The sequence below is a fragment of the Orcinus orca genome, chromosome 15, assembly GCF_937001465.1.
Source record: "Orcinus orca chromosome 15, mOrcOrc1.1, whole genome shotgun sequence".
Taxonomy (NCBI): domain Eukaryota; kingdom Metazoa; phylum Chordata; class Mammalia; order Artiodactyla; family Delphinidae; genus Orcinus; species Orcinus orca.
In genome coordinates, this window is record NC_064573.1 from 84,249,516 (window position 1) to 84,261,924 (window position 12,409).

At 46.2% G+C, this 12,409-nt stretch overlaps 1 protein-coding gene and 2 pseudogenes across 8 annotated transcripts; 2 read left to right on the forward strand and 1 right to left on the reverse strand.

Moving 5' to 3' along the window:
* Positions 1-622: 622 nt before the first annotated feature.
* On the forward strand, positions 623-2,264 carry LOC101276611 (60S ribosomal protein L12-like; annotated as a pseudogene).
* Positions 1,697-1,807, forward strand: LOC117195407 (uncharacterized; annotated as a pseudogene).
* A 4,860-nt stretch (positions 2,265-7,124) lies between the features above and the next one.
* UBC (ubiquitin C) lies at positions 7,125-9,595 on the reverse strand. 8 transcript variants are annotated; one of them, XM_049697834.1, is made up of 3 exons: positions 9,405-9,595; positions 8,293-8,571; positions 7,125-7,380 (listed from the first exon to the last, which is right to left on the reverse strand). In XM_049697834.1, the coding sequence occupies exons 2-3, from the start codon at positions 8,566-8,568 to the stop codon at positions 7,195-7,197; spliced, it is 462 nt and encodes a 153-aa protein (XP_049553791.1). In that variant the 5' UTR covers positions 8,569-8,571; positions 9,405-9,595; the 3' UTR covers positions 7,125-7,194. The 8 variants fall into 8 exon arrangements, with proteins under 8 accessions (XP_049553791.1, XP_049553787.1, XP_049553785.1 ...); XM_049697830.1 differs by lacking the exon at positions 9,405-9,595 and having other exon boundaries at positions 7,125-7,836; positions 8,293-8,568; XM_049697828.1 differs by lacking the exon at positions 9,405-9,595 and having other exon boundaries at positions 7,125-8,064; positions 8,293-8,568.
* Positions 9,596-12,409: the final 2,814 nt, after the last annotated feature.

A 12,409-nucleotide genomic window follows, 5' to 3' on the forward strand; every position in this document is an offset into this window, starting at 1 on the left:
GTGGGAGGTACAAACTATTGGGTGTGAGGTAGGCTCAAGGATGTACTGTACAATGCAGGGAATAGAGCCAATACTTTGTAATAACTGTAAATGGGAAGTAACCTTTAAAATTGTATTAAAAAATTAAAAATACAAAAAAATAAATAAAAATCTATGCAAATATATATTCTATAACATTAAAAAAAAAAAAGAGTGTGGAACTGGGGCCAGACTGCCTGGTGCCCTCCCTGTACCTCAGCTTCTACATCAATAAAATCTGGACGTTCACCGTGCCTTGGTCTCAGAGTCGTTAAGAAGTTTCAGACTGGGACTTCCCTGGTGGTCCAGTGGTTAAGACACTGAGCTTCCAGTGCAAGGGGCACAGGTTCGATCCCTGGTCGGGAACTAAGACCCAGCCAAAAAAAATTAAAAAAATAAAAGGACAACGAAGAATTTTCGGATTGGAGTGCCATGCATGATGAGGACTGAGTTATCAGTATGCTAACAGGTAGGGGAACTAACAGTAGACAAATATCCAACCAGTCAGAAAATTCCAGATACTGAGAAGCGCTATGAAGGACCTAGGAGTGGATCATGGGATGAGACTAGTTGAAAGCCAGTGGACTAGTTTAAAATGGTGGTCATGGAACGGAGGTTGGAGTTGAGACCTGAGAGAGGAGGTGGGTCCTCTGATGGGAAGATCCAGGGGAGGGCATTCCAGGCAGAGCTGAGTGCAAAGGCCCTGAAGCAGAAAAAGCCTCGGGCTGTTCCTAAGCCGTAAAGAAAACTGTGCAGCTAAGGGAGAATGAATAGGGGCAGAAGAGCAGCAATGAGGCCAAGAGATAGGACGGCTGGTCTTTGGGGATTTTTACGCAGGGGAGGGCTTCTTGTTTTCAATAACTAACTGGGATGGCAAACCAGCAAGCAGGAAGACCTGGACACGAGGGCCGGCGGTCCATGTGCTGACACACTGTCACCTTCTGGGGGTCCCCTGGGCCTCATCCCCCTCCCCATGCCCTTCACATCCTCCTGATTGTTGTATTTGCCCAAAGAGAGAGTCCGAAATGAGGAATGAGGAACATAGGCTCAAGCCATCAACTTTCTGGAAATCTGCACATCCCACACTATTTGGAGGAGGGTGGGTCATCCAGGGCCCAAGTGGGAGCAGAGACCAGTTCGGGGGTTAAGATGAAAGAAATGGGTGCCTCGGATCAGGGTGTTGGCCTGGAGAAAGAGCCACAAGAGTCTGGCTATGTTTTAGAGGCTGAGTGGATGGGATTTGCTGATGAATTGGACTGGATGGATGAAAGAGAGGTTGAGACTTTGGCTGGAACAGGAAGACACAGAGGAGATATTAGCTGAGACAGAAAGACGAAGGGACAGACAGGTGGAGTGCAAATTGGGAGACAATAAATGTGTTCTATTATATATATTTTTCAAAACGGCACACACATATGAGGAAACAATCAGACAAATCCAGAACGGGAGACATTAGTTAAATCGGCTGGCCTGGTTCTTCAGTCAGTGTCCTAGGAAATACAAAAGACATAGGGTTGTTCTAGATTAAGAGAAAGAGAGGGTGTGGGGAATTCCCTGGCCGTCTAGTGGTTAGGACTCTGCCTCTCACTGCTGAGGTCCTGGGTTCAATCCCTGGTCAGGGAACTAAGATCCCACAGGCCACGCTGAACAGCCAAAGAAAAAGAGAGACAGAGGAGGGGTGTTGTGTGAAGAGAGAGAAGGTTAGCTCTCCCCTGGACTAGGATAGAAGAGGCCCTCAGGCCTGACAACACAGATATGGTTAAAGTACAGCCACCTACCCACGGTTTCTCAAAGTTGTGTGCCTGAGGTACACTGGTGGGGAATTCAGTGCCACATCTGCCGTGACCCCTGAGATCTGCCCCGTAGGTCTGTCTCCAAAAAAGGTTGGTGATGACATTACCAAGGCAACCAGTGACTGGAAGCGTCTGAGGATGACAGTGAAACTGACCATTCAGAACCAACAGGCTCAGACCGAGGTGGTATGTTTTGCCTCTGCACTGATCATCAAAGTCCTCAAGGAACGGCAAGAGACGGAAAGAAGCAGAAAAACATTAAGCACAGTGGGAGTATCACTTTGATGGGACTGTCAACACTGCTCGACAGATGCAGCACCAGTCTTTGGTGAGAGAATTCTCTTGGAACCATCAAGAGACCCTGAGGACTGCCCAGTCTGTGCTGATGGCCACCACCATCACAACATGAAAGATGACATCAACAGTGGTGCCAGGCAATGCCCAGTTAGTTAAAAACTAGAAAGGGAAGTGTTTCGATAAAGGAGCACATAAATAATCATTTCACAACCAAACCAAAAAAAAGAGAGAGAGAGAGAAACATAAAGGAGATATAATAACCAATGCAAAGCATGAATCTTTACTGGATCCTGGATCAAAAAATAAATCAGCTATACTGACATTCTTGGGATGATTTATTCCAAAAACGTTCAAAATTCTCTTTTGGCAGGGAAACATTTGAAAAACAAATGTCTAATCTGTTTTCAATTTTCTTTTTAAATGAAAGAAAAGAACAGGGCCATTTTAGGCCCATGTAGGCTCAAGACATTTTTACGTTGGATGCCACGGCCAAATATAAAGCATTTCATATTCTATTTTGCATTAAAAAGTACCCCCATTAAATACAAGTCCCGATGTCAGCACTGAAGTCTGTGTCAGTTTATGTGTTACCTTCTGAAGATTCTAAAATATTTAAATTCAATCTTGTAATTTTCATATATTGGATACAATGTATTTTTTACAGTCTCAAGCATTTGGACGGGGGCCTTTGAAAACTCTCATGAAGCCCATCAGGTTGGACTATGCCAGGGGAATGACCAACAGGGAGGGGGCAGGGAGTTGTGACCCAGCATCTGTGTGGGCCAGTGCGGAGGAGTCAGCATTTCCTTTAAAGCCCGTATGACCGGTCTGTTCTGCATTGTGTGTGACCGCCTCTAGGAAGTCCACTTACCAGTTTCCCTTCCCTGGTATTTTTGGGGGTTTCTGAGGAATGCTTACACTTTCCACAAATCTGTGCTGATAGCCCCTTGCTGCTCAGCCAGACTCCTGCCTCAGGAAATTCTGCCAGTGACCTCTTGCCATCCTATACACGCCTTCTCTGGGCTGCAATATAACCTCTCTGTGCTGTCCCAGGAACCCAGCTCTTTCCTTACTGCAGCCAAGGCTATAGACTTGTTTTTATTAAAGTCAGACATAGGGGAAAGGTGGTATTTTAGAAAGAGGGAGCAGCTGGAGTGAAACAAGGACGTAGAAAATGTCAGGGAGCATATGGGGAAAAAGAAAATGGTCAGCAGATAAGAGAATCAGGGAGAAGGGCATTTTGAGGGGTTAGATCTGATGAGATACTGTAAGAAACAGAGAACCTACGTTGAATAATAGCTACGTTAGATGCTATGGAGGAGTCATTCCAGCTGGAATGGAAAAGGAGATGGCTTGGGGCTTCCCTGGTGTTACAGCGGTTAAGAATCCACCTGCCAATGCAATTGAACCAGGGATGAATTCCATCCCTGGTCCGGGAAGATCCCACATACCGCGGAGCAACTAAGCCCGTGCGTCACAACTACTGAAGCCCGTGCGCCTACAGCCCGTGCTCCACAACAAGAGAAGCCACGCAATGAGAAGCCTGCGCACCTCAATGAAGAGTAGCCCTGCTCTCAGCAACGAGAGAAAAACCTGCATGCAGCAACGAAGTCCCAACGCAGCCAAAAAATAATTTTTTTTAAAAATGGAGATGGCTTCAGGACCGGCAGAAACAGGATAAAGTAAAAGGCATTTGGGAGGACAGTAAATTAACTTTTACTAATGAGTAAACAACCCACTGTGAGAAATAGAAGAGTAAAAGCACAAATTGCCTAGTCAGCCACACCGCTTGGGGGCGCTGCAGGCTTCATGACTAAACCAAAGTCTGTTCCAGTAGCTCCCTCTTCCGGCAGAGATATCACTGCACACTAAGGCTGACATCCTTGAGTTAACAAGCGCTTGCCAATCTCTAAACAGCATACCTCTCTGAGGACCGTATTTATAATAATTTGACGAGGACTTCGTTGTGCTTTCAGACGGAACATAAAAAGGAACACTAAACAAATGAGCCACGCATTTTTCTTCTGGTTTATTCAAGATTCACACAATCACATCTATGTAAATGAATCCTTACGTAGTATTAACTCACGTGTTAATACTTAAAGCACCTTGGGGTGCTTTAAGATCATTCAACGAAACTGAGCAAGTCTAGCATCTCTGTTCTTCAGCCTCAGAATCCCTTGATGATAGAAACGCTTCTCGTTCATCACTATATCACTATTTTTCCTGTCATGCTTGTATTTGTTGGGTGAAGGGTCCTGTAAATGTTCACTAGGGATTGTGTTGCTCTCGGGGTCTTTATTCTTGAGAAAATTACATGAAAGGTATTTTTCCTTTATAATGAAAGGATATTAGAACTCTGTCAAAACTATAAAGGACATAAAGTGACAGACTGCAAGCCAGTATGCTACCTTTTGCATAAAGGGGAATTAATAATTAGTAGTCGCTTGTACATGCACAGAGAAACTCTGAAAGCACATACTAGGGGAGGTGGAGAACCACGTGGCTGGGAGACAAAATTGAAAACTTTTCATTATATACTGTTTTAAACTTTTTATATGTCTGAAACACATGAACGTATTATCTACTCAAAAAAATAAAAGTAGGAAAATACGAGACAGTAACAAATACAGTAATTATTATTTATAAAAATGTTTTAAGGCTGATTTTTAAAATTATCCCCAAGAGCCTTATTAAATAGAAATCTTGTATTTTTATGCTATCCTTTCAAAATATTAGTATATGACAGATATGTGTATAAGGATGTACTTTACAGCAGGATTGTAACAGCAAAAACCTAGAATCAAATGTTGGTGGACAAGTTAAATTAAGTCACAGATCATCTATACAATGAAATACTAGCTGGAGTATTAAAAATGATGGAGATCCTGATATGCTGGCATGGAAAGATGTCCATAATTACCTAGTTTAAAAAAAAAAGCTGAGCAACACTATGCTGTGAATGGTCCTATTTGTATTTATGTATACATCTATATGTATTTACTACACAGGAGGAAAGCCCAAAGGAATACCAAACTTTAAAATTAGTTATCACTGGGAAGGAATATGGTTAGTTAACTACTTAGGAACTTAGGTGGGCTACCTTTGACTTTATAAAACAATGTATACATTGTAATTAGATACAGTAAGAGGCAAATATACTCATTTTCCTGGGAGTAAGCCTATGTGTAACTTTCACTTCCTTTATCATGATTTTAATGTTTGTACTATCTTATGCATATTTTAATATTTAATATATTTACATATAGTTTGTACCATCACTGATTTTAGTGTTAATTGTTTTTCAAATCTTTTCTAGTGGTTACACCTGTAGTTAGCAATTTCTTTCATTAAACTTGACAGGAAGGAGCCAAGTGTTCCTCAGCAAGTTCTCCATTGAGCATCCCCACCCCTAGGACACCCACACAGCTTTATGCTCTAATGCCCAGATCCTTCTAACTGCGTGTCGCACACATGGTTCCCCCCATGAGCTGACCCAGCCCCACATTCTGAAACATCACTAGCCACTGACCGCCTCACACTCGAAGACCAAGCACTCATCACTAACACCGCCTTAGGAAGCTTGCAAAGCCTGTCCTGCAGGTCGGTCATTTTCAAGATGCTATTGACGTTTTACCCCTATGCTATGACCACTTATTTTTAATGAGCAATAAAATTACTTACACAAAAACTACTCACAGCGACTGGACGTGGTTACAGGTGCTGGTGGAGTTCCAGGGATTTTTGTAATGTTGCTTCTCGACCTGTATGTTCATTTGCATGGGTGAATCACGGAAATCCAGTGAACTCTACATGCTCTGGTGTCAATAAAGTGAAAACCCACAATAAGAAACAGATTTGCCTAAGACAAACTTTTCAAATGGCATTTCCTAGTTGTGATGCCCTAGAGCAAGGACTTAAAGCCTGTTGACTTCAGGTATTTTAGGACTGGCAGTAATACAGAATTTCCTCTGCATCAGAAGTTACAATGCATACCCTAAAAGTGGGAGAGAGGAAGGGAGAAGCTAGCGGGAGTGATGCTCTTTGGAGAGAACAATCCCTTATTTCGAGTCCTTCAAATAAGCCTCTGACTTCTGGGGTACCTACCAACCAGTGCCAGCTCCTTATATTAAATCAGCTTCCCTGCAACTTTCACCTTTGGCTCTAGTTATGACATACAAAGATACCAGTAGCATCTGATTGGTAAGTCACTACTATAAAAGACCAAGAGCCAATGGCTTCACCCACCAATTTAGCTATATACAAATCTTTCACCTAGTCACAGAAAATTAAGGAATCTTGACAACTTTATCTTAGCAAAAATTATGACAATAGCTTTACTTCTCTAACTACTAACTCCTAAACTTTCTAGCATAACGCCTAATGAGACTTTAGTAAAAATTAAACTGCCACATCCTAGAGAACAAACTTATGGACACCAAGAGGGGAAAGTGGCAGGGGGTGGTGGTGTGATGAATTGGGAAATTGGGATTGACATATATACACTAATATGTATACAATAGATAGTAAGAACCTGCTGTATAAAACATAAAATTCAAAAAAACATTGCCACATCCTTTTTAAAAAACATCTGGTCAAATGACTTTCTATGCAGCTCAATGTGAATTTAAACAGAGCTATGTAATGAAACTGATTTTTCTGTAGGTTCCCTTCCACCACCCTGGCCCTCTAATAGCTCCTTCCTGCTGGTATTCCAGAAACTCTCCCACTCTCAGGGACCACACCCAAACTCAGTATTTTTAAAGTCAGTAGTTTACAAGTAAATCTACATCTAAGCGCCCACATGGAAAATTCTAACTGCAACCTCCAGCTTGTCTGGGTTTTATTTATACTCACCCACTACAGTTCTATGTTAAGGCCACCTTTTACTGACATTGCTTACCTCTAGGTTACCACAGAATCATCTGGTAGACCAAAACTTTGATCCCTCACACACCCCCCCTAATTAAAAAGAATCTTCTGCAAACACTTATTAAAAAGAAACAAATTACACTATTTGAGAATACCAACAACTTTATTGAAAGAAAAGTGCAATGAAACTTGTCGAAAGCTTAAAAGGGAGAACTTAGACACCTCCCCTTAAGCGCAGGACCAGGTGCAGAGTGGATTCTTTCTGGATGTTGTAGTCAGACAGGGTGCGCCCATCTTCCAGCTGTTTCCCGGCAAAGATCAACCTCTGCTGGTCTGGGGGGATGCCCTCCTTGTCCTGGATCTTCGCCTTGACATTCTCGATGGTGTCACTGGGCTCCACCTCCAAGGTGATGGTCTTGCCAGTCAAGGTCTTCACGAAGATCTGCATACCACCCCTCAGACGGAGGACCAGGTGCAGGGTCGACTCTTTCTGGATGTTGTAATCAGAAAGAGTGCGGCCATCTTCCAGCTGTTTCCCGGCAAAGATCAGCCTCTGCTGGTCTGGGGGGATGCCTTCCTTATCCTGGATCTTGGCCTTCACGTTCTCGATGGTGTCACTGGGCTCCACCTCCAGGGTGATGGTCTTGCCGGTCAGGGTCTTCACGAAGATCTGCATACCACCCCTCAGACGGAGGACCAGGTGCAGGGTCGACTCTTTCTGGATGTTGTAATCAGAGAGAGTGCGCCCATCTTCCAGCTGTTTGCCTGCAAAGATCAGCCTCTGCTGGTCTGGGGGGATGCCTTCCTTATCCTGGATCTTGGCCTTCACGTTCTCGATGGTGTCACTGGGCTCCACCTCCAAGGTGATGGTCTTGCCCGTCAGGGTCTTCACGAAGATCTGCATACCACCCCTCAGACGGAGGACCAGGTGCAGGGTCGACTCTTTCTGGATGTTGTAATCAGAGAGAGTGCGCCCATCTTCCAGCTGTTTGCCTGCAAAGATCAGCCTCTGCTGGTCTGGGGGGATGCCTTCTTTATCCTGGATCTTGGCCTTCACGTTCTCGATGGTGTCACTGGGCTCCACCTCCAAGGTGATGGTCTTGCCGGTCAGGGTCTTCACGAAGATCTGCATACCACCCCTCAGACGGAGGACCAGGTGCAGGGTCGACTCTTTCTGGATGTTGTAATCAGAGAGAGTGCGCCCATCTTCCAGCTGTTTGCCTGCAAAGATGAGCCTCTGCTGGTCTGGGGGGATGCCTTCCTTATCCTGGATCTTGGCCTTCACGTTCTCGATGGTGTCACTGGGCTCCACCTCCAGGGTGATGGTCTTGCCGGTCAGGGTCTTCACGAAGATCTGCATCCCACCTCTGAGGCGAAGGACCAGGTGCAGAGTGGACTCTTTCTGGATGTTGTAGTCAGACAGGGTGCGCCCATCTTCCAGCTGTTTCCCGGCAAAGATCAGCCTCTGCTGGTCTGGGGGGATGCCCTCTTTTTCTTGGATCTTCCCCTTGACGTTCTCGATGGTGTCACTGGGCTCCACCTCCAGGGTGATGGTCTTACCAGTCAAGGTCTTCACGAAGATCTGCATTGTCTGTTGCAACAAAAAAATTAACACAAAAAATAACCCCAGCGTTTAACAGGTAATTCAGAGGTCAACACATACCTAATGCTACAAAATTATACGTCACTATATACTGACCAAATGACTAACTTGCCCCAAAACTCAGAAGCTTGACAAATAAGGTCAAAACCAACGTTTCACGCACTTAAGAAAGAAAAGCAGTCAATTCGCGGGCCTCACTTACCCTCCCCCCTCACTGGCTGGCTGTCCCCTGCCAACACGGCAGCGACCACCCCAGGCCCAAACCCTGCGCCCCGAGACCAGAAAAACTCTCCCTCCACACAGACCAGCAGGCGGCCCCACCCTCGATTATGAGCCCACGGAAGGGATGACGTCTCGGAACCGCGGTGGCGAGCGGGTCCCCTCCCCCATCGCGGGTGCAGGACGGCTCCGTGGCATCGGCCGTTACTGTCCCCTTACTGGGACGGGAAACCGAGTTCTCGCTCGAGTCAAACCGTGACCTCATGTTCGCTTCCCTCACACGCCGCCCAACCCCGTTCCCCAAAAAGCTGGGCCCCGCCGCCACGGAGGCCTCCCGGGCCTCTCGCGTTTCCTTTTCACCCGCAGTCCCCTCCCCCGCCCCCCATCTTCTCTCTCCCACCTCACAGCCCGCTTCGGAGTCCGGCTTCTCCCACCCAGGGACGGAGAACGGACGCCATTTTGCCGCGTTCCTCCCTCTCAGGGCTGCCCTGCTGCTAGCCGGCCCCGGGTGACTAAAGGCCTCGGCTGCTCCCTCTGCCGCAGCGGGCAAGTCGACACCCCGCGCCCCCCGCGGCCGCGAGACCCCCGGGCCCCCTCCTTACCAAATGGTGGTGACGGCAGCGAACGCAGAAAAACCGCAACTCGACTGCCAAACTTCACGAAGCTGCTTGCGCACCGCTCCCGCCGGCGCTGCCTTATATAGTTACAGGTAGCGCCGCTCCGATAGATCCTTCCGCAGAAACGCCGAGAAGGGACTACTTTTCGCAGCCCTCCTGCCCTCTGAAGAGAAACCCCAGACTCAACTAATTCCACTCATAAAATGCTCTCCTGTGAAGACTGGAACTTTGGGGCCGAATCTGGCGAGGAGAAGGCCGCCGTCCCGAGAGGCCTGGCGGAGGGATCAGCGCGCTCGTGGAGCGCTGCGTCCGCGGACTTGCCCGGGGCTCGAATTGAGGGGAGGGAGAGTGGGGAGCGGGCGGCCTGAAAACCCGGCATGGAGTCGCCCAGACGTCCGGAGCGGGCCGTCTCCACCGCCCGGCCTCGATGCCCCCTCCCCCCGGCCCGGACGGGCCCCGCCGTGCGCGAGGCCCGCCCTAGGCGTACAGGGCTCCGGCCGAGCGCCTCCCACCGAGTCGGGGTCCCGCTCCCCCAGCGCACACCGCGCCCTGCCCCTACCCCCCGCGAATAAAGAGGGGTGTTTATTGTGAGTCGTATTTAGATATGGGTAGTGTTTCTGTTGCCCTGAACTTCCCCCTCATCCTTAGCCCGCCGCGAGGCCTACTCTGGGAGCCCAGCCCCCGAACTTGCGGCGGCCGCGCCCATCCCCCACCGGGCGGGCACCCAGACAAGACGAATGACTCGACAAATCCCAGGGCCGCGGCCTCAAGCCCGCTTCAGACGGGTCGTCGGGAGCCTCAGGAATTCCTCAGAGCACAGGAGTGAAAACTAAGTTTCCAAGGGAGAAATGCCTATGGCAGGTCTACATTGAATTTTGAAAAGAAAAGCAGAAATTCCACATAGCTGTGTAAAACTCTTTGCGCTGGACTTGAAAGCTGACAGAACTTTCCAGATTGTTCTTCAGCCTTCCTGGTTTGTGCTTGATTATCAACAGGGAGGCGTTGGAATTTGAATTCTGTTGACATTTAGTTGAGCTCAGAAATCAGAAATCAAACCTATTTAAGCCCGAGATTTTAAGAAGATACTTATTGAATCTAAGTTCTGTTTATTCCTGGGGGAAAAAAATTAATATCCCAAATATAAAATTTAATTCCCTAGGCAAATTCCCTTTGGGTAAAAGAAGAGAAAAAGATCGTCAGTTAGATCTCTTTCCTTTTTATATGACAATCTATTTTATGATCTCTATGTCCTTTCTCCAGCAGATTTTTCAAGTATTTTGAAATATACGAACATGATGCCAACAGAGTTTTTTGAAGTTTACAGTGGAAAATCTTCCTCATGCCTTCAATTCCCCAGCCACCGTTCTTTCTGGACTCTTGTAGAAATACTCCCTATTTGTACAAATGAGGGGAGGGTGTTTTTAATTTTTACCCTTAAAGCCTTCAAAAATATATAGAGAGAAAAAGGGGCAACTGACTAAAAAATGTTCTGCCGTTAGGAAAAGACTACATTCCTGCTTGAAATTATGAACATTATATTATTTAAACATTATACTTAAAACGTGAATCAGAACAAAACTGCTATATATTTTCTTTGGTTACCAGGGTATGCACTTATGAAAAAGCTCTGAGCAATTTTCAAAACAGACTTTAACCTCTATCATTTTTAACATTTTTCAGAATGAATTTATTACTGGGAAATTAGAATGAATAATAAAAATAAAATGTCATTTTTCAGGTTAGCAGGAGACCCCAGTTGACAGGGACAGAGTAAAGAGACAAAGTTGGTGATTAAACATTATAGTTAATCCCACTAGGGGATTGTAAGTAGAGAAAAAAGTATGTAAGTTAAGGGGTCTTTCACTCAAGAAAGCAGGTTTACTTAACCACAGAACCAGCAGGCTTGCTTAACAAAAAACCCATGCAACAGAAGCATGAGACATGCCCCGAAACAAACAACAGTGGAAGGAGACCCGTATCGTGCCCAGTGAGCTCAGTAACTTAATGATCCCTAGGACATGCTCCTCTGGGCATACTAAAAACAAACATATAAGGAGAGGGTGACATTATACTGAAACCTGAGATGATTTACCATTTTTAATATATGTTACCACCTTTTTGCTCATTTCCACTGTGCCATGACAGTCCTGACTTGACTATGGAGGGACAAGAAAACTCCCCTGCCTGACATGGAGGAGGAACTGATGATGGAAGCTTAACATCTACTCAAGAATGAGGAAGAAGGTGGTCTTTTCCCCCTCCCCATTTTTTGTTGGATTCTAAAACTGTAGCCCACTAAGTTCTCGAGGTGCAGCCCCTTCTCGCCCACCCGCTTGGAAGCCTCACAAGCGTCCTATTCTAATAAATCCCTCCTTAGCTACCACTTTGCCTCTCGCTGAATTATTTCTGAGCTGAGACATAAAGAACTGGAGCTCCTCGGAGCCTCCCACCCGCCCGAGACGCATTTCTGCCGTTTCACAGTGACTTCCAATACAGACTTCCATGAAAGTTATTTCTAAATTTTTGGAAAGGGAGTTTAAAGGAGCAGAACATCAAGGCTCTTTATAAAGTTTTTTTCTCCCTAAATTTCAGAAAGAAGTTTTTAGAGGAACAAAAAGCTGAGACACGTTCTCAGGTGACCAGACCTGGCTTCAAACCACACCCTGTTTGCTTTGGGCTGTTCCTTTCCTGCAAACCTTGTGATGCCTGTTGTTTAAAGGCTGAGTCACGAGTTTTGTGACATAGTTTTTTTCATGGTCCAAAAGGTACAGAGAGAAACAGGCCTGATTTCAGAGGCAAGGGAGGGAAAGAAGGAGAAAGAGGGGGGAGAGGAGAGAGAAGAGAGGCTCAGAGGGTGGGGGAATGGGCCCAGGGTTATCTCCAAAGAGAGAACAACATTCTTACGAGCTGAGAACACTGTGTTGTCTCTAGCAGAAAAATTCTCTGCACCACCCCTGCGGTCCCTAACTTAAGTCTAACTGTGGGTTCGG